Source organism: Pteronotus mesoamericanus, unplaced genomic scaffold (assembly GCF_021234165.1).
Source record: "Pteronotus mesoamericanus isolate MK-2021 breed Mesoamerican mustached bat unplaced genomic scaffold, CSHL_Meso_final scaffold_85, whole genome shotgun sequence".
Classification (NCBI taxonomy): domain Eukaryota; kingdom Metazoa; phylum Chordata; class Mammalia; order Chiroptera; family Mormoopidae; genus Pteronotus; species Pteronotus mesoamericanus.
This window is the reverse complement of record NW_026555329.1, coordinates 149,622-170,701: the sequence shown is the minus strand read 5'-3', so window position 1 is coordinate 170,701 and position 21,080 is coordinate 149,622. Positions and strand designations below refer to the sequence as shown.

Genomic DNA, 21,080 nt, shown 5'->3' with positions numbered 1-21,080 from the left:
AGGGAAGGCTTGAGCAGAGACATGAATCTTTTCTGGCGTTCCAACTTGGACTGAAGCGTTGGTTCTTACTGGGTCCTCAGCCTGCCAGCTATCTTTGGACTGGAGTTACAGCTCTGCTCTCCTGAGTGTCTACCTTGCTGACTGCAGATCTTGGGATTTCTCAGCCTCCATCATTACATGGAGGGGGATGGGGACAGAGGGGGGGGGAGGGGGACAGAGAGAGAGAGAGAAAGAGAAAGGTACATACTTTCGGCTCTGTTTCTCTGGAGTAATACCCTGAGTCATGCAGATGGAGTTCTGAATTTCATAAAATGTTGTAAATGAGGTATCCTCAATTCTTTCTACTCAAAAGTCATGGTGGTTTTGGGGAGTGTTCTCACCAAGTAGAGTCATGGTAGCTGAACTGTAAGTGAGAAGATGGTACTCTCCTCTACCAGGAGAGCATTCTGAACTATCACCAGTACAGTCTGATTCCAGGAGTGCTGATTCACTGCTCAACAAGACATAGTGTGATCAGGGTGGATTCCGGGGTCATAATGTTTGTGCAAAGAGCAGTGGCCTTTAAGTTTGAGTTTCCATAGAATTTGCAGCTAAGGTCAGGAGCTTCACTTTCTGAAATGAAAATTAATGAGTTGATCCCAAGAGGTTTGCAAGCCAATAATTGACTTATGCTGAGATAAGGCCATGGGGCTCCTTATATTCAGTGAAGGGTCTAGGCGTCTCCCTGGGAAGGAAATCCTCAGTATAAAAAAGTGACAAGACCAGCATAAGCTATAGTTCTAGAGGAGACTACTCATCTCTGGTGAGAAAGGTGTGCATGGCAGGATATTTCAGTGACTGCTACCCATCTAGAGGGTAGATGTTGAGAATTAGTATTTATCCTGTTTGGTTTACGGAAGTGAGAGATGTGGTAACCTGGCAGGCCCGGTGAGTATTCTGGTTCCTCGAGAAGCAGACGGAAACAGATTTGACTCTGGGTGGTGAACACACAATGCAATATACAAATGAGGTATTTCAGAATTGTGCACTCAAAACCTATGTGATTATAATTAACCAATGAGACCCCAATAAATTTAACTTAAAAAAATAAATTAAAAACAAGAAAGAAAAGCAGATCCTGATGGAGTAAACAATGAGTGGCACATCACGCCTGTCACCTAACCTCTGCTGAGCTTAGATTTAGTGCTAACCGTTTCGCTTCCTGATGACATGTTTCCTTGTACCATGATCTGAGGCTGGGGAGCGTCAGGAAGTGCACTAATCTATTATCACGTGATAAATTGCCACCGTTTGGACCTTGGCGGGTATCTCAGGCACCTGGTCTGTGTGAGTCAGTCCCTAGGGCCTGTCATCAGATGTCTGGACCTGAGCAGCCCAAAGCTGCTGCCACCTTCTCTCTGGCTGCCCCCACCCCAGAGGAGTCCCATGAGGGACATAAATCTCTAAAGGGCGATGGCAGTTTAGAGAAAGAAAAAAAATAATCCTGACTGAGGAGACTGACAAGGCCAATGCAGGGATAGTCGGGGACGGACGTTTAGGGAGGAGATCTGGCTTGAGCAAAAGGCAAATACAGCAAATTAGTTGGGTTTGACTGGAACACTGGTTGTATTAGAGGACTTGGTAAGGTATGTATTGTGACTGGATACAGTTTGTCCCTTGAAGTTCTCCAGAGTAAAAGTAGTTGAGCCCTTGAATGTTTTGATCAAATGGTGAGTCCAAGTTATCTTTTCCTGGTGGTCATGTGACCCTGGGCAGGCTTGTAAGCACTCTGTGACATTGGAAGGGCAGTGTAGTCTTTTGCCTCATTTCTAAGTCTGTGATTATTTTCTTCACCAGAGGAGAGGAGAATGAGTGTGTGATAACAATAATGTTCAGCAAATAATTGAAAACAACAGATTACTGGTACTATATTATAGGGGAGAAGGGAATCAAAATCATCGGTAATCCCGTTTCCTAGAGAATCATGACAATATTTGCTGCTGATCCTTCCAGACATTTTCTATGCATCGTATGACTTTTTAATTTTGCAAAAACGGGATCACACATACCGGTCTTTCCTAACCTACGTCTTTCCCTTAGTCCGCCCTGGAAGGTACACTCCGGGCCCCAGTGTCCTTCTTTAGGTCCCAGTCCGGTGTCCCGGGAGGCGCCTCACACACGGAGGTCATTGAGACCATACGCTTCTTCTTTGTGCAGGTTGGCAGCCTCGATGGTTCCTGCTCTGTGGGGGGATACTATCCTATTATGATTCGCCTGAAGATGCCTGGAAAGGTTGCAAAGGGAGCATCCAAATGGCGGTGTGTGAAATTCAAGGTGAGAAACGAAGAGAGCCGCAGACTTTATTTTCCCTTCTGTCCTCACCAAAAGAAAAAGAAAAAAAATACCACTGGTCTCTGTGTGTCTTTCTTGGCCTCTCCAATAGCACCAAAAAAAAAAATAATAATAAAAAAAAAAAATGCATAGTGTTATGTCCCAAAAGAAAGCTCTGCAATAAGACCTAAAATTGCAGCCAACTTTTACAAGGCGGCGGGTTAAGAGGATTTCAAAATGAGAGCAGTGGGCCCAACGGCACGGTCATTCCTTAGTCACTTGCCCACTGGGGCCAGGGGCTGTTTGCAAAGCTTATTTAAATCTTTTTACTGCATCATCAAATACTTCTGTGTTTAAATCAAGACACAGACACACACACACTTCCCACCACCACCTCATACTCAAAACAAAACAAGCAAACACCTAACGGGCCTACAAATAGCCTTTGCTTCTTGGCTTGGGGAACCGTGAGACATACTGAGATGTGGTTCAGAAGCAGATTTGAAGGGAAACAGATTAGAAGGGAATTTGGGGGTTGCAGGCTAGTGGGTGGTGGGTAAAGGAGAGTGTGGTTTGCTTGTTTCTTCTAAGGGCTCTGAGGGAATTCTCACGCTTTCGCTCCGACTTGTGAAGGGAAGCAGAAAAGGAAAACCATCCTGCCCTTGGTTGCCTTCCAGTCAACCCATGGAGATAAGGAGAACCCTCTTACGAGCTGGCACGTGGGCCGCTTTGACCTCAGAGCAGCATGCTTTACACACGCAAGCCAAAAGAGTGTCTCCTTCTCTGTTCTGATAAAAGACTCAAAGGAGAATTGGATGATTTTTTATATTTTAGCCCAAAATCTGGGTGTGATACCTTGGAGCCAGGTGCAGGGCTTCCCCTCTCCATCAGCAGAGGTACCTGGGATGCGGTGAGGACTCCCGGAGAGGTAGTCAGCCCTCTGTGACTGGCACCCGCTGAGCTCAAGAATTTGGGCAGGGCGGCGGCGGCCCCGGGGGGGCTCTCCTGGTTTCTGACCTCCCTCTGCTTTGCTCCCAGTTCATTCTGTAGATAACACGCGCATGGACCTGATCATCCCCGGGGAGCAGTACTTCTACCTGAAAGCCAGAAGCGTGGCGGAGAGGCAGCGGTGGCTGGTAGCCCTGGGATCAGCCAAGGCTTGCCTGACAGACAGTAGGACCCAGAAGGAAAAGGGCAAGTATCGATTGTCCTCTGGTCTGAGAACCTTGGGAATCACCCACTGTCATCTCTGGGTCCTGTATTTACTACCTGGCTTCTGACCGCCTAGCCAGCCTCTTGCATCGCGCCGATGATGCAAACTAGAGTGGATTTAAGCCATACTCTCTCCCTCACTCTTAGCGTGGCAGAGCACCGCTGGATTCAAATCAAGGTTCCTGGCCTCGTGACCTCGGCATGTGTCACTAAACCTTTCTGATCCTCAGTTTCCTAATATTTTAAAAAGAGGCTGTGGCCTACATTGAAAGGATTACCACACGCATTAGTGATAATAGGAAGCCCGGAAGTTCCCGGTCTGGCAGAGGTCACCTTTGATAAAGAGCAGCTGAGCCTGAGGAGCCTGGGCTCAGGGTCCTTTCTGCAGTGACACCTGCTTTTCCTCCCTTGCCCTGGGGCGGGATGGATGCTTAGCTGTCAGGTTGCTGCTGCATTATTAGTGCTCATTACCTCGACATCTGCAGGTCTGAGAAGCACGCGAGGCTCCGTGTCCAGACGGTGTCACAAGTGCCAGGGCTCACTGCCTGAGTTTCAGGACACCTTTCTCCTGACAGGTGTGGCAGATGTGCTTAACTCTTCAGGTAGAGACAGTAAAGTGGCCTCTTCATTGGCACTTTGGAATGCCAAATCGGGAGTAAATTCTAGACACTGTGAGCTTTGACTCAGATGCGGTGGTAACGTGTAGGATTTTTATGGAGAAGAAGACAGAGGCAGTAACAGTTGTTGCTGAGCCCTCAGCGCCAGGGTGGCAAGAGCGCCGAGCTAATACAGGAGCAGCAGGCGCACAGAGGACGCTCTTAGCCCTGACAAGGCAGCACGCTGGCCTCGTCTGCGGAATGAGTGAGCCACCTTAGGAGTGGTGGTTGCACGTCGCGGGACACTGTTTCCCCGTTTTGAGCGCTGTGCTAGCAGGTGGAGAGCCGTGACCCCATTTTACACAGAGGGAAAGCTGGGGCAGAACTGTGACTAAAACTCTGAACCCTGGACTCTGCTCCCAGTTGTAAAAGGTGACACATTTATGTAACCGGAAGGGAAACCGGAGCATCTGCTCCCGGCTGTGACACACGTGGATCAGAAGTATGCTATCTCCTCCTCCCTGTGCTGCTGATCAGGCAGTATGTTGGCTCAAGAAATAACGTGGGCTACTCGGGCAGGCTGGGCGTCTCCTTTTCTGTTTCTCTTGCTCCCGTATCTTCACGGATACACTCTCAGTAACCCACACTGTATACATGTGACTGCAGGCATAGGTTACATATTCTACCCTCTGTGCGGTTTATAACTAGTGAATCATTTGTTCATTTTGACAGTGACTCACATCACCACCATTTTGTTATTTAGAGTTCGCGGAAAACACTGAAAACTTGAAAACCAAAATGTCGGAACTAAGACTCTACTGTGACCTCCTTGTTCAGCAAGTGGAGAAAACAAAAGAAGTGACCACAGCGGGTGTGTCCAATTCTGAGGTAAAATAGTATTTCCTTTAGCCACATGGGAAGTGGCACCAGATGCTGCCTTCAGGTGAGGCTTACTGTCACGTAATCCCTAACTATCTTGGATTTTACTGTTTCTCAGAGGAAAAAAATTATAAAATTTAATAAAGAGAGTAAATGTGTGCATTTCAGCATATAACTTTCTAGAATGAATTCAGGATTAGTTCACTGCTAACGTTTGGAACCGTCACACTTAGCGCAGACGCCCTCCAATATGGTGCCCCCCGTCTTGTATCATTCTTTGGAGCACCGTCTTACCTGCCCGGCAGAGCCTCTCCCAAGGTGTAACCGCTCACATATCCCCGTTGTGTCTGTCACCGAGTGTCTCGCCTTTGATGACACTGTGGTAACTGTTGTGCTTCAATACAGACTAGCGTTTTCAAAGATGGAGGCAACTTTTTTTCACTCCTTCAGCAGCAAGGACTGCAATTTTTAGCATTTGTTAATAAAGTGGCTGTTCACTCATCGTAAACTATGCATGAAAAGGTCTGTCGGGCGTTGAGCTGTGTACTGAATGGCGCACGCTACCGGCCAGGGCCTCTGCTGCTCAGCTCGCAGGGAAGTTGTATCTAAAAACAAGGCCCCATCATGGAGAGTCTGCAGCTTGTCATGAACGGTTTTACATTATGTTCCTTAGACACTAGGCTACTAGTAACTTGTGTGCTTATAGTTCTTCTAACAAAGGTGATTTAACTCACTTTCCATTCACTTCCTTTTCGGCTCTTACTCATTGAGCATCTGCCAGGGGTGGACAAGACAGTGATGGGGTAAGCGAAGAGGGGGAGCACCAAACAAAAACATTCCAGCCCTGTTCTTGGGGTCTTTATAGTCTAGAGCAGGGATTGTCAACCTTTGTCACGTGGCACACGTGAATTAATTACTAAAATTCCTCAGCACACCAAAAAATGGGTTTTTTTGCCAATCTGACAAAAAAAAAATAGGTATAAGTTTGATTTATTCACACTGGATGGCTATCGTTGCATTGGCTGTTGTCATTTTTTTTTTAATTTGACAATCTAAGGGAAAAGAGGTCAGTCAGTGCCCCTGACTAAATAGTCAGATATTGCATGTTTTAAAAATTCAAGCAGCAGACCAGGTAAAAATCGCTGGCCTAGAGAAGAATAGTTTTGCCCGTCAGGAGGCATCAGGCAATGTCTGGAGATGTTGTCCAGGGAGAGCCCAGTATAGAGGCCTAGGTAAGTTTTTGGTTTGGAGACACGAGGTATAGGATGAGCAACTCCACCTTGGGCCCAATCTGATGACTTCAACACTAGATGTGGCTACTCCACTCTCTAGTCAGGATGCGACCTCAGTTTTCTGAACAACACATTCATATCAATATCCAGAGGAAAAATACACCGAACAAGTAAAATAACTTACAGAAAAAAATGATTAGTCCGAAGAATTCCAGCTGCTGAAGCCTCTTAAACTCATCTGAACGGACAGCCAGAAAGCCCTTTCTGAAAGCCAACGTTGCATGATGTGTGGTTTCTAACGCTTCTGTTTTAGAACCTCATTCAGGCAGTGGGAGGCATTTTTCCACTGATCCCACTGGCCTTCAGTATGTGATTCCCTGTTTCACTTCTGCCACCGCTATAGGCCGGACACTTCAGGGGGGTGCTGTGCCCAGCCCCTGGCACAGTGCGGGCGTATAATGTTGTTGCCTTCGGCTGAGTGGTGGGTGAGCGTGAAAGGTCGATTGAGGGTGCGGCTTGTGTGTGGTTAATAGAGAAAATGGACTCACCCAGTCTCTTTCTTTGATAACCGTTGTACCTATTTGTCCTGCAAAATAGATGGGAGCGTTATCATTATTGTGCTGTGGATAAATACCACTAAAGACATTCCACAATTGGGCTTTTTCTTTTTTGGCAAGGTAAAGGAGTCTTCCACTCTGGTTGTTTCTTAGGAGGGAATTGATGTGGGAACACTGCTGAAGTCAACGTGCAATACTTTTCTGAAGACCTTGGAAGAATGCATGCAGATTGCGAACGCAGCCTTCACGTCCGAGCTGCTCTACCGCACTCCGCCCGGGTCCCCGCAGCTGGCCATGCTCAAGTCCAGCAAGGTGAGAGCCCGGCACAGCTGGCCCACAGCCGGGCGTCTGGAAAGCAGAAACATTGAGGAGCGATATACTGGTGAAGACTTTTTTAGTGAACTTCGCTTACATCCACTTTTACATCCGCCCGCAGTCCCCCTACCCAGTCAGCTCCTTTGGGCAGCTTTCTGTAACCTGTCTCTGTGGCGAGCCTCTTCGTTCCAGCCTCCTTGACCAGCGAGCCTCCTTCCGATCTGTGGTCGCCTTCTAACTAGTCACCTTCAGCCTGACCCTCCCAGGCAGCTGGACAGTATTCCCACTCACGCAGTGTAAATTGGACCCTCTACCAAGCCTTTCAGAGGCTCCCTCACTGCCTACAGGTTAAAGGTAGAACCTCTTAGCCCCTTCCCACACCCCCAGCTCCCTCCTTTGCTGTCATTCTCTGGCTTGACTGTGTTAACCGCTCGTAGCTCCCCCAAATCGGGGCCTTTCCCCAGGGCCAGGAGTGCCCTGTGCCCTTTGCTCCCCTGGTCAGCTCTTCTTACTCATCCCTCAAGATTTCATCTCTTTTTCCTGGGATCCCTAAACTGGGCTGAGGACTCCTCTTCTTTGTGTACCTTTATTTCAGTCTTTCTCTACAGTGACATTACCTGAAGGGCAGGACCCCTATACTGTTTACCTTTATACTTCTGGTGTTTAAGACACCATACTTTGGCTTTTACTAATGTTTAATGAGCATAACTGAAATTGTAAGGAAGTGTAGGGTTTGGCTCTGGTAATTAGGCCCTTCAAAAGACCACCTTCCTTTTTGCTTAGGAATTCGGACACCCTTATTCGAATAAATATGAAGGGCTGTTTGGGAAGAATAACTCCCTTCTTTTGGAGGGATCTAACATTATTCTAAAACTGGAGCAGCGTGTGTCATGGCCGTATTCATCAGTTTCATGTGTGATCAAATTAAATATGCTCTGTTGGAAATGTAACATGTAAACTTTCATCTCTTTGCTTCTTTTAAAGGTGAAACATCCTATTGTACCGATTCATAATTCACTGGAAAGGTACAGTAACTTTTTTGTTTTTTCTTCCTTCTAAAAATAAGAAAAAAAGATAAAATGAGAATATTTTGATTGTTTGGTGGTTTGCCTTGTGATCTGAGATGACACCAGAGGGAAACAGTACCTGGCTTTCCTCATTTGCGGGAGCCTGAAGCAGTGGCAGACCTTCCATCCAGCAGCGGCTGCCGAGGGAGGTGCTTGCTTTAGGCTGCGGCTACGACTCTGACCCCTCCCTCCTAGTAACTCTTCATCCCTCTAGTGAACTGAGGGTTGGAAGTGCTTCTTTTGTGCAGGAGCTGAGCTTTGATTTAATTGTGCTTTTATTCGGAAATGACTGTGCTATTTTTTGTATAAAAATAAAAATCTTAGGTAGCTTTACAGGTTGAAAAAAGAACATAATACCAAACTCTATTTCTTCCTCAAAGTAATCCTTTGATTTAAAAAAGGACATATTTACATAGTTATGTTCCTATTATTTGAGGTCTTTATTCAGCTGTTATTTGACATAAGCATTCCCATGTTTTGACTTAGTCCATGTATTTGTCTTTTTAACTTATTATGTAATATTTTATCTCTTTTTATAGTATTGTTTTCTTCTTTAGTACAGGATTGTTCTCTATGTGGTTGATAAAAATGTTCTTCCTATCCTAAATATTTCTACTAAGAACATTTTATAGATTTTTTTTTCTTTTGAGTTATTTCCTTAATGTACATTTTTCATTGCTAAGTTGAAATGTGGTATTTCTTTAGAAAATAAATGTCTTTCTTGAAGTCATTATGTAGCTTGGACCCTTTCCCTTTGTTTTTATTAGAAGAAACTGTTCTAATTTAGTGGGTCCTAGTCACTTATAATAAGATGTCATATTTGTCCCTTTTACAGAATCAGGTGTTCCACTTGTAGGTTAAGTTGCCTTTTCTGTTACCCTGAGGAGCAGCAGATCCTTAGGATGTCATCTGCCCTCCCGGGTTTTATCTGTCACACATACTTTGCAGGGAGTTTTCTGCTCTGGTCATAGCATGTGGCTTCTAAGCAGTTGACTGCTAGGCAAACACCCGAAAGTGGCCAGCGATTTTGAGAGCTGAGGAGAGAAAAAACCTTTCAGGGAGAAGCTGAGGAGAATGAGAAAAGCGATAAATGTGGCCTGTAGAAAGCTGACTGAAAACCGGAGGACTGTTAATGACTGCTTCCTTTTGCTGGTGGGGAGCAGGAAGTCTGCGTCCCAGGAGGGTGCTTGGAGGGCCCAGAGAATGGCTCTTTGATTTCTCAACTTTGGCCTGAAGACATACCTGCCAAGGAGGCAGGGCGGCGAGAAGTTGGGCTTGATTGAACAATTCTGTTTAATCGATGTAAACCCTTCCCCCTCCCTCAGAATAAGATCTGCCTGGACAATCTGTTTATGACAAAATAATTGGACCTTCTGACCTTTTCTTTTAAAAAAAATTCCAGGCAAATGGAGTTAAACAATTGTGAAAATGGATCTTTAAGTATGGAAATAAATGATGATGAAGAAATCCTAATGAAAAACAAGAGTTCCTTATATTTGAAATCTGCAGAGATTGATGGCAGCATATCAAGTGAGGAGAATACAGATGATAATGTAACAGGTAAAAACAAAATTAAAGCCTGAAGCAAACCTTTGAACAAGAGGATTTTGGGAGTTTGATTCATTGTCCATGATGAGGACACTTGGTAGGAATTGAACTCAAGACCGCATGCCAGGTAGTGCCTGGGGTAGATGTGTTAGCTGCATGGCAGGCAGGTCACTTGTCGGTCAATATCTGACCAGATGCTGAAGAGCAGAAAGAAGAGCGACTTTCCTGCTCACTGGTCTTAACCGTGACCTCCATGGGCATAGTGGTCTGCACGGACTTTTTAAAGAGCCTGCGCATTCATTTCACTGGGTTTCTACTCTGAGTCTCCAAGTCCTTCGAACTTAGACTATGACATTGACTTAAGAGTGTGTCAGGTTATGGCCGGTCAGGTTTCTACTCACCTGGCCTTGTCTGTGTCTTCAGGCCAGAGTCCCCTTCAGATCTGCTAATTCCATTGGCTCCAGCCACGGAAACCCACAACTGTAGTAGAGCTTTCAATTGTGTTATAAGCTTTTAATAAATATTTTGAAAATAAGCTTGAAATTTTCCTCCTCATTTCTCTTGAAATAAGAGGCCCTATTTTGCTAGACAAGTTGGGGAAAACGAAGATGTATTTTCATAATTTAATATAAAGCAAGTGATCCACACATCACTGAAGTCTTCTCCCTTGAGTAAATAATAAAGACAGACAATTTCTCTTGAAACAGTACTGTTGTTTGACCCAGTAATTTTACTTCTAGGAACTTGTCCATAGGGAAGAGTCAGATTTAAGGACAGATCTCCGTGGACAGGGATGTTCTTTATGACATTATAGTTGGTTCTCATTATTCATGGCAGTTATATTCTGTAAAGTCATTACAGGCTCTGAGTTAGCAAACACTGAACCATTGCTCCAAGGGGAAATACACGTTAGGTTCCTAGCAAGCCTCTGTTGACAATATTTTTATCAACTGATCAATATATAACCTTGTCTTAAGTGTTTCTATTTAAAGACACCTTATTTAATGTATACTGTTGATTCAGTAACATTGAACCCACGGCCAGTAGCTCTACAACCCATGCCTGAACCGAGCTTCTCTAACACACGTATGCGTTCCATAAGGCATGGCAGAGCCGGCTTGTGCTCAGGAGCACCAGACAGCACCCTGGGGCCCTTGTAAACAGGGAAGCCAACAACAAACTGTACAAAATGTGGCCCTGAAAAGACACTCGTGTGCAGTTTGGGAGCTGAAATAAAAAGGCAGAGTGTCACCTTGTTCAACCTTGGCTTTATCAATTTTTCACCACTCTGTACGTGTCCACAAATAACTGCAAAAAGGCTGTTAGCACTGGTTTTCAAAGTACAATAAACTCTAGCAAGTAGACCAACTCACAAATCCAGAATTACACTACTAATGAGTAATGGCTATTTCTAAAAGTAAAATTCTGGAAACCACATAAATGCCCTCCACATGAACACAATGCAGTTTTACATAGCCTTTAGAGTCGTTTTGCAGAGTATTCAATGGTAATGAAAATATTCTTGATACATTGGGGAAAACAAGCAAGATACAATTCTACATATATTTAAACCCAATTTTATTTGTGTGTGTGTGTATACAGTATTTCGTTGATTTTCATTTCTGTGTACTTTTCTGTGTTTTAGAACTGTTTGACAATGAATATATACATTACTTTTTATAATAAATAATGGGTTAGTAGTAAGTATCTTCACTTTGCTCCATTCCTTCATTATTTCAGCCCAAAGTGAAATAATGAAGGAAGATGGAGAGGAAGACTCAGGAAATCATGACAACGTGGCACAGCCTGGACCAAGCCCCCCCAGTAACTCTTCAGAACCCCACTGGGAGGAAGGCCAAGAAGTTATCCCAACTTTCTTCAGTACCATGAACACCAGGTATTCTCTACTCTCTACAACTACTGAAGCTTCCGGAAGATCAGTCCTGGTGTTCCTTTCAGGGGATAGTGTGTTCTAACAGGGTAGAGACTACGGTCCACCCAGGCACCTGCTTCCTGCTTCCCTTGTCTGAAGCAGCGGGTGAGAAGGAGCTGGACTGTGGGAGTATAATCCGTGCACAAATTTTAGCTTGTTCTGAAGGGTTATCTTTGGAAGATGATAATATCATTAGACCATATTGTAATAGAAAAACAGTCACTGGGGTCCTGTGTGTGAAATCCGGCCAGATGATTTGCCCTGTTCAGGGGCAGCTGTTTTCATGACTGCCTCTGAATTGCACAGAGGGCTAATGTTGTGTTTGCATTTCTTTTCTCCTTCTTATTACCAAATTGCCTAGCTTTAGTGACATAGAACTTCTGGAAGACAGTGGCATTCCCACAGAAGCTTTCTTGGCATCGTGTTACGCTGTGGTTCCAGTACTGGGTAAGACTGCTGCACGGCCTTCGATTGGTCAGCCTCCAGAATCCGTCTCACTGTCGCCATCTCCTGTAGAGAGCCTGAGCTGCGTGTGCCACGGGGCGGCCCTTCCTGGCTGCCTCCTCCTGTCACCAGCCCCGTGCGGTGAAAACTGCGTGACCTGAAGCGCTATTACATATTCTCATTTCAGTTGTGATTAAATATTGACCTCCAAGTAGTGTAACGCAAAAAAGGGAATTCCGTTTTCCAGAAATCATAATTAAAAATGAAAGTGAAAGTCGCTGAGGAACAGACCTTCAAATCCATGGGTACTCTGTGAAAAATTTTACCAGTTTAAACTTTTTTCAAAGACTAAAGAAAAATATGTATACATTTATTTAAGTTCAAATTACATGTACTTTTTATAGAGTCATGTGTTGACTCTTAATGGCTAGTGTGTGGAAATTTGCTCCATGACCCATTTAATTCTACATCTTTTTTTTTTTTAAATCGAGGTATAACTTGCATAACTGAAGGGTTATGATTCAATGAGTCTTGACAAATGCACCTGCTTATGTAATCTACATCTCTGTCAAGACCAAGAATGTTCCCATCACCCCAGAAATGTTCCTCCTGCCAGTCTGTCCCCAACCAGTCACCCAGCCCGAGGCAACCATTTTGCTCCTTTCCGTCACCATAGATTAGTTTTACCCATTCTCAAATCTCACGTATATAAAACCATGTTATGTATCCTTTCGCAGCTGGCTTTTTTTCTCAATATCATGTTTTCATCCTTGTTGTTGCATGTATCAGCAGTTCATTCCTTTTTATTGCTGGGTAGTATTCTTGTAAATGAATTTAACAATTTGTTTATTCATTCGTCTGTTGATAGACATTTGGGTAGTTATTTGTTTGGGGCTATTCTACATGAGATTGCTCTGAACATGTTTGCATCTGTGGGCATGTGTCTTCCTTTCTCCTGAGCCAGTACCAAGGCGTGGACTGGCTGATTCATAGGCTCCATATGTTTGGCTTTATAAAGGCTGGTTGCACAATCGTACACTTCCAGTAGCAGTGTGTGTGTGTTTTGTGGTTGCTTCACGTTCTTCACCAGCGCTTGGTGGTGTCAGTATTTTTGATTTTGGCCATTCCTGTGAGTGTTTAGTGGTATCTTTTTCTGGCTTAAATTTGCATTTCACTGATAACTAATAATGTTAAGTACTTTTTCATATAATTATATAAAAATCCTTAATCTATGTTTTAAAGTTGGTTAATTTTCTTTTATTATGGACTTCTAAGAGTTCTTTATTCTGAGTAGCTCTCTAGTGTAGACATACATGTTGTGAATATTTCCCCCCAGACTATACTGCCTGTTTCTTAATCATGTCTTTTGAAGAGCACAGTTTTTAATTTTCATGAAATCCAATTGATCTGTTTTCTTTCTTTTATGGTTAGTATTTTCAGGGTCCTAGAAGCCTTTGCTTACCCTCAAAGTTAGGATGATATTCCTTATTCCTTCCTGTGCTGTCTTCTCTGCTCTTTTGATTTTGTTTCGATCTGTTAGTCATCTTGGAATTAGTTTTCGTATATGGTGTGAAGAAAATGTTGAGATTCTTTTTTTTTTTTAATTTCTCTTATGTCTGGTTGTTCAACAACCATTTGTTGAAAAACATTTTTTCCTTTTTACATTACTTTGGCAGCTTTGTTGAAAAATCAGTTGACCTAATAAGCACGAGTCTATTTCTGGACTCTCTCTTCTGTCCCAATAATCTGTTTGTTTTTCCTAATGCCAATACTCCAGTGTCCTAATTACTGTGCATTTACAGTGAGGCTTGAAGTCAGATAATGAAAGTCTTCCAATTTTGCTCTTCTTTTTCAAGATTGCTTTGGGAATTCTGGGTCCTTTGCATGTCTACATAAGTTTTAGCTTTTCAGTTTCTATTAAAGAGCCTGGTGGTATTTTGATTAAGATTACATTGAGTCTGTAGGCTGATGAGGAGGGAAGTGGCGCCTTAAACACTGAGTCTTCTGCCCCGTGAGCATGAGCTGGCTCTCCATTCACCCAGGTGTTTGTCATTTTCACAGCGAAGCTTGTATCATTTTTTAAGTATAGAAGTCTTATACATATTTTATTAGGAATAAATTTTAGAATTTTATGGGTTTTGAGGCCGTTGTAAAAACTATTTACATTCCGATTGTTCATTGTACTATATAGATATACCATGGACTTTTGTACATTGAGTTTTTATCATCGTGAATGATTTAACTTCAAAATATTTTTTCTGCATTTATTGAAATAATCATTTTTTTTCCCCCTGTACTTGGTTAATGCAGTGAATTACATTGTTTGGGTGAATATAAGTCTACTATCTTGTTATTTATTTTCCACTGAGTGACCTAAAAATTCTGCTTAGCTTTTTCTGTAAGATAAAAGACACACTGTTCATTTTCACCAATAACTTTATTGACTTGGATATTTTGAGTATGTCGGCTGTCTCCCGCTATTGGCTTCTAGTGGGTGGAGGCCAGGGCTGCTGCTAAACATCTCCCAATGCATAAGACAGCTCCACAGCAAAGAATTATTTGGCCAAAATATCAGTAGTACCAAGAACTTCACAAACCACTTTCGACAGCATTCGATCAGTCACAGCACCTTCTCCATATACTGCACAAATCTTTTTTTCTTTTACATTTCATTTGCATTTTTACCTTTCTTGAAATAGTAAAGCATAACATGCCAAAAATGTAGTTTATTTTCTTCCATGTTCAACATTAAAATGGCTCCACAAAAATTCACCAATTTTGATGTTTTTTTAAAATGCACGCTGATATGACAGCTGTCACAGTTCAAGCTGACAGAATTGTTTTGAATGAAGTTAAAGGCAACTAAGCCCTGCTAGAGCCATGGTACAGCTCTAGTACGGCACTACTAAACCAACTTTTTGGCCAACACAATATTTGTCCTATCTGTTTTTGTTCCTTTTTTACTCTTTTCTTGACTTCTAGCCAATTAATGTTATTTTTTAGTATTCAGTTTTATTTCCTCTTTGGCTTTTTACCTACTTTTGTTCCTGCCTTTCTTTTGGGTCTCTCAAGTATTTTTTAGAATTCCATTACATTTTTCTCCTTTGGCTTTCTAGCTGTACCGATTTATGTTAACTTTTTTAGCTGTTTTTGTCCAACAGAAATATTCAAACCACATACATAAGTTTAAATTTTCTAGCAGGTACATAAAATAAACAAAACATAAAACTAATTTTTATAGTTTATTTTATCTAACCTAGAATATTCAAAATATCTCATTATGTAATCAATATAAAAGAATCATTAATGAGATATTTTGCATTCTTTTTTTGGTATTAAATCTTTCAACTCTGGTGTGTATCTATCTTACACTTACAGTACATTTTAGTTTGGACTAGCCCATTGCAAACACTAAGTGGCCACAACTCTAATGGCTGCCATATTGGATAGCATAGCCCTAAGGATTATAATATGTATTCAGAGTTTGTACGATTATCCTCAGCTGCCATTTAGGGCCTTGTTATAGTTATCCACCTCAGGGTAGTATCCTAGAAGCCTCTGAAGCTTATGTTTAGAAAATGATTTGAAGGCAAAAAAACAAAAGGTTTTTTGTTTTTCTTTTTATGGGAGGGAAGCCTGCTAAATTTATTGATACTATAAAAAATAGTTTCCACTTGAAAAAAACTGCTTTTTCAAAGATGTTTTTAATTCTTTCTTTTAGACAAACTTGGCCCTACGGTGTTTGCTCCTGTTAAAATGGATCTTGTTGGAAATATTAAGGTGAATGTACTAGCTTGTCTCTGGGGAGACAGTATACTTGGAGGAAATAGTTGCATGCAATCTCATTCAGAAACAAATGATTGTTGAATTTGATCTCAGAATAAAAAGTACAGAGGTATAACATAGGACAGCTGTGAGAAAGGTCCTGGGGCAGAACAAAAGAATACGTTAAAAAAGACTACTTTAAAACCCTGAGAACTAACCGTTTAATTCTGGCTTAAGCCTCATAAGAATTCTCAAACAAAAAGTAACATCACCCTGCAAACGTAGGGATGAAGGTAACAGAGGCCACATTTATTTTGATTTCTTAGAGGCCTGCTTGACAGACTTAAAAGTCTCAGCTACTGTACTGGTTTGCCTGGTCGCTTTGGCATTTTGGACTTAGCTGGTCTCTCTGCCTTCCCTGCAGAAAGTGAATCAGAAGTACATAACCAACAAGGAGAAGTTTGCCACCCTCCAGAAGATCGTGCTGCACGAAGTGGCGGCCGACGTGGCCCAGGTCAGGAACTCGGCCACCGAAGCCCTCTTGTGGCTGAAGAGGTGAGGTTCCTGCGGCGGGGCCGCTGGTGACGTTCAGCAGAACGCTCATCATGGAAAGGAGACTGCTTCTGAGTGAAGGGTCTATCCTAACTGCACAGCCTTTTCCAGAGAGTCTAGTGAAAAGAACACCACTTTTTTGGTTTTTTGCCTCCCTCTTGAGGGTGATAAACATTGTTAATAGTGTAGATAAGATTAAGCCTGATAAAGTTGACTGGTTTTGCGTTAAACCAGTGGATCACAAACTTGAGGGAGGCCCGAGTCACATCATGGGCTTGTTAAAAACGTAGTTGCTCTGCCCCAAACCTGGAGTTTCTGATTCAGTAAGTCTGGAGTGAGCCCCAGAATTTTCTGTTTTAGCCAATTCCCAGGCGCTGCTGAAACTGTGGTCCCAGGAGACCCACACTTTGAAGACCACCATTGAGCTGTATCAGATGAGAAAGGCCAGAACGAGCTAGAGGGGGAAGACGGAAGAAACTCAGGGAGGACCGCCACGTGGTCTGACCTGTTCGCTGCAGCGCCCACCGACCGAATTAGTGGGAAAGAAGCGGTGGGCTGCCTTTTTTTATGCCCATCAAACGTAAGTGACTTTTGAAACTAACATCTCTTCCTCTTTTTTTTGTTTTTAGAGGTCTTAAATTTTTGAAAGGATTTTTAACAGAAGTAAAAAATGGAGAAAAGGATATCCAGACAGCCCTGAGTAAGTGTTCCTTACATTTGGATTGATAGTTGAACAGGATATGGAATAGAGACCCCTGGAGGAAGAGACAGGGGATTTGATTTTGTTTCCTTTTTGTTCATCATTATTAATTGTTTCTTTCTTGTATGCCTTTTTTAAAAAAGATTCCATGAGAGAGTCACCTGGTAATCTAGATTAATTTATAAAAATCAGTGTTCCTAGAGAAGAGCTAAATTAATGGAGAGTCATCTCTTAATAGGAACATCTAATATTTCCAAGAAGTTGGTTCTTCCTAAATTAATCTAAAAACACAGCACAGTCCTCTAAAATATCCAAAGATAAGCTAGTTTTGGAGGGGGTGGGGAACCCTGGGGATCTGCTCTGGAATGAGACGAACCTCGTGCTCCTCACCTGCCCACATGCTGCCCCATGGTTGTAGTGGTAGAGCTGGGCCTGGGATCAAAGCCTTGGTCAAAGGACAAGAACATGGTGCTTAATCAACACGGGTGTTGGGGGGGAGGGGTAGATGGATGGAACCATATATCTGTTGGGCCAGTTTTGAAAAACATTAGTTGGAAGCATCCTCATGGTGGATGACGTGTCCGTTATTAGTCCGTTAGTCTTTGTCTTAGAAGACTTTGTATTTAAACTATGTAAAGTGTGTCGGCTGAGCTCTCACTCTTGACCTACAGGAAACTCTTCCAGCATGGGCCCTGCGGCCTGGTGGCAGACATGGGGGGTGAAATTCCATGTTACTTTGAAGTCCTGTATTACTATGGGGAGAGAAGCAGCACAGCCTCCAGCTCTAAGTAGCCGTCATGACAAATAGTGAAGTGGATGGCGTGGATGCGCCCGTGGGGCACGGAGCTGGCGGCGCCCTGCCCGTCTCGGGAGGCCCTGCCCCCTTCTGTCGGCCCTCCCGCTGGGCCGGGAGGCCTGGGGGGTCCTGCCCCCACATGATTTGCCCAGGCTTTTCTGTCTGGAAACTGGCCAATGCGCCGTGAAACAATAAAAGCTGATATTTCTGTAACACTTTATGAAGAATGCAGACAACCTAATCCTCAGACCAGTCCATTTCTGCAGGTTAGGTATCCAGAATTCTGAAAGACTAACATCCATGCTAAGACCACAAAGAGTGTGAATCAGGGTCACTTTGGGGCTCCTGCCTCCAGGACCCTCATTTCCCCGACAAAGAGTCTCCCCCATCACGGGGCTACCTGTGTTTGGGGGTTTCTCATACATCCCTGAATCTCCAGGCCAGTCTGTTATGTTCTCCCTGTGTGTCCTGATTCCAGCTCTAGAGGTATATTCACCGTAACCGTTCATGCCCCTGACCAGTGTCTATGGACTATAAGGCTTGTGGAGCCATGCAGGCCGTGGGCTTTCTGGGTTCCACCACTTCACAGCGTTGTGCCCTTTATCAGTTTACTTAACCTTTCTGTTTCTTGGTTTCCTCATCTATAAAATGGGGATGATGATACAATTTTCCTAACAAAGTTGCTGTAAAGATTAAATGGGTTCGTGCATGTGAAAAGATTAGAAAAGCGGTACATAATAAGCACTTAATAGAGATTAGCTCTCATTGTCATTTATATTCTTATCACCATGACCTATGATGACAACTAACTGCCAGGAAATGGGGTTTATTTGTCTCAAATCAGAAATGGAAAATTTACAAAGCTTGAGTGCCAAGCCAGAAATTCTTCTTCAGAGTATGGACGTTTCACCCTGGGAGGAAGACCCCTCCACCCGCAGGAAACGCAGCCTGTGCTCCATTCTGGCAGGGGCCTGTCACAGGGAGCCATCGCTTTGTGTGGCTGTCTGTGAGGGGTGAGGGGTGTGGCCAATTTCCTTTACCCCTCTGTGTGGTGGGGGGGGGGCGGGGGTAGTGGGAAGAGAACCAGCTGCCTACGGGGCACCAGCAAGTGCAAAGAAGAGCTTTGCCCCTCCCCGCCCCCTGGGGAGGAAGTGGAGGCTACGCCCGTTCAGTCCTGCCTCCACTCCTCTGTCGACCCCCTTTCTCCCCTTCCTCTAACGAAATTGGACCAGGAAATGTCAACTCCATGAAGAGAGGAGACTTGAAGGGCAGGTGCTCCTTCAGAACTGGAGTAGCCACCGCCGACCTCAGCTTCTCCTGTCCGCTCTGCCCCTTCAGCACTGCCTTCAATGGGAACGAGAGGGGGCTGTCAATTTGGGAGTTGCATCTGGTGCTCAGGATTATTTCAGAGGTTTTCACGATTTAAATCGTGTCTTCCCTGTAGGGATCCCTAGCTTCCTGCCGCTGGTTAAGGCGGAGTGAGGTTTCCCCAACCAACCCTACCCTCTGGCACAGACCGCAGCAGCTTGTGCAGACGGATACAGGCTATGAGGGACGTTTATACACGGGCTGTTTAGAGCCATTTAGAGCCCGTAGGCCCCTCGAAACCCATAGGCCGAAGGCCCCCTGCAGCTGTGTTAACAGGTTCTCTTTTCTTATTTCGAAATCCCAGCCTTTGTAAGTGGAACTGATACCTTACCTGAAAAGAGGGAGTTAGGGTATGTGAGTAAAAGAAAGTGTATGTCAGTTTATATGCCAGACATAGGCAAATTAGCTTGTACGTTTTTAAATTCTAAAATTGGATTTGAGTTATTGCAATAACTGCTACCACTTAGAGAACACACATTGTAGGTATGACAGTAGGTTCCTGGTAAGCATTTCATTTACTTTTCCCAACACTTCCCTGTCACCACAAGGAAACTGAGGCACAGAGAGGGCAAGTGCCTCCCTGAGGGTCTCAGATCTAGACCAGCGGGTCTTACAGTGGTCCAAAGGCAGCAGCACTTTTAGCACCCGGAACTTACTAGAAATGCAGCGTCCAGGCCCCAGGCAACGCCTGCCTACTCAGAAGGCCTGGCAGAGGCCAGCAGCCTCTGTGGTAACAACTCGCTGAGGCAATTCTAACCCGCGCCGAAGTCGGGGTCCCCTCGCCCAGAGCCAGGACAGGGGAGCTCACTTAGTTACCCTCGGCATCAGTCAGTTTGGCCTTCCTTTCGTGATAATTAGCCAGTTCTCCAGTGGCTGAAAATGTCTCCTAACCTAGGAACAGCAAGGCAGGAATAAATTAAAGATAAACCTTGGATGGCACTCCCAAATTTGAAAACACAGTTTAAGAAAGGTTTTTGAGGTAAATGTTCCTCCTCGTGGCCTTGAAAATGGGAGATGACATGTAAAAGTCCTAAATGACATAACAGAAGCTTTGGCATCTATCAACTCCCTGGACAACGCGTGGATCCTCGTCATACCACTGCAGCTCTGTGACCTAGAATGAGTTCCCAGCATCTGGGAAGAAGCCTTGGGCCTCACACGGGTGCCCCCTGTGAATCTGAGATATCACGTGGATTCCCCGTAATGATTCTTAGAGGGGAATCTCGGGGGTGGTCTTATGCCAAGAGCTGCTGTGAACTCTCAGTGTCCCGTGACATTCTGTAGAGGTCATTCTCAGAAAAGAGTTGGCTCCCCATGACAGACATGTTTAATGGTCCAGCCTATAGCTGAGCCCCTCCATCCACAGGTGCCATATCAAAGAGCTTGTGGAGAGCACCTTCATCAGAGGAAGGAAGACAAGTGGCTCTGGCATTTCATGCACCATTGTGCTAAATGTTACGTGCTCTGCACTGTGCCCTCAGCCCGGGAGAGCATGCTGCCACCTCCCTCCCCTAAGAATGATCCCATAAATGTCAGGTAAATATTAGCCCCACCAAGAGCTCCAGGGTGCTTGGTGATGTATTTCATATGAAAGGCTTTCACGGACAAGGAGAGCTCTGTGAGAAAGCCCGAACTCATCATCAGAGATACTGAGTGTCAAATTATTACTTGACTAATTATTCTGAAAAACTGTGGAACATGAATTAAGCTGTGCTCGCTCTGAAACTCCTCACATCATGTTACAGTGCCAGTTCTCGTCTTGGCGGCTCCCAAAGTCAACAGAGGGTGTCTCTGGGTGCTTGACTC

At 44.0% G+C, this 21,080-nt stretch overlaps 1 protein-coding gene across 1 annotated transcript in view; it reads left to right on the top strand.

Moving 5' to 3' along the window:
• The window catches only part of PLEKHA8 (pleckstrin homology domain containing A8), a 44,905-nt gene that overhangs the window by 15,020 nt on the left and 8,805 nt on the right, over window positions 1-21,080 (top strand). Inside the window, exons 2-12 of the mRNA XM_054563976.1 lie at window positions 2,197-2,313; window positions 3,349-3,504; window positions 4,882-5,006; window positions 6,940-7,098; window positions 8,086-8,126; window positions 9,571-9,728; window positions 11,457-11,613; window positions 12,011-12,096; window positions 15,815-15,873; window positions 16,283-16,413; window positions 17,040-17,110. Coding sequence (XP_054419951.1) covers window positions 2,197-2,313; window positions 3,349-3,504; window positions 4,882-5,006; window positions 6,940-7,098; window positions 8,086-8,126; window positions 9,571-9,728; window positions 11,457-11,613; window positions 12,011-12,096; window positions 15,815-15,873; window positions 16,283-16,413; window positions 17,040-17,110 — 1,260 coding nt within the window. The remainder of the gene's footprint in view (window positions 1-2,196; window positions 2,314-3,348; window positions 3,505-4,881; window positions 5,007-6,939; window positions 7,099-8,085; window positions 8,127-9,570; window positions 9,729-11,456; window positions 11,614-12,010; window positions 12,097-15,814; window positions 15,874-16,282; window positions 16,414-17,039; window positions 17,111-21,080) is intronic.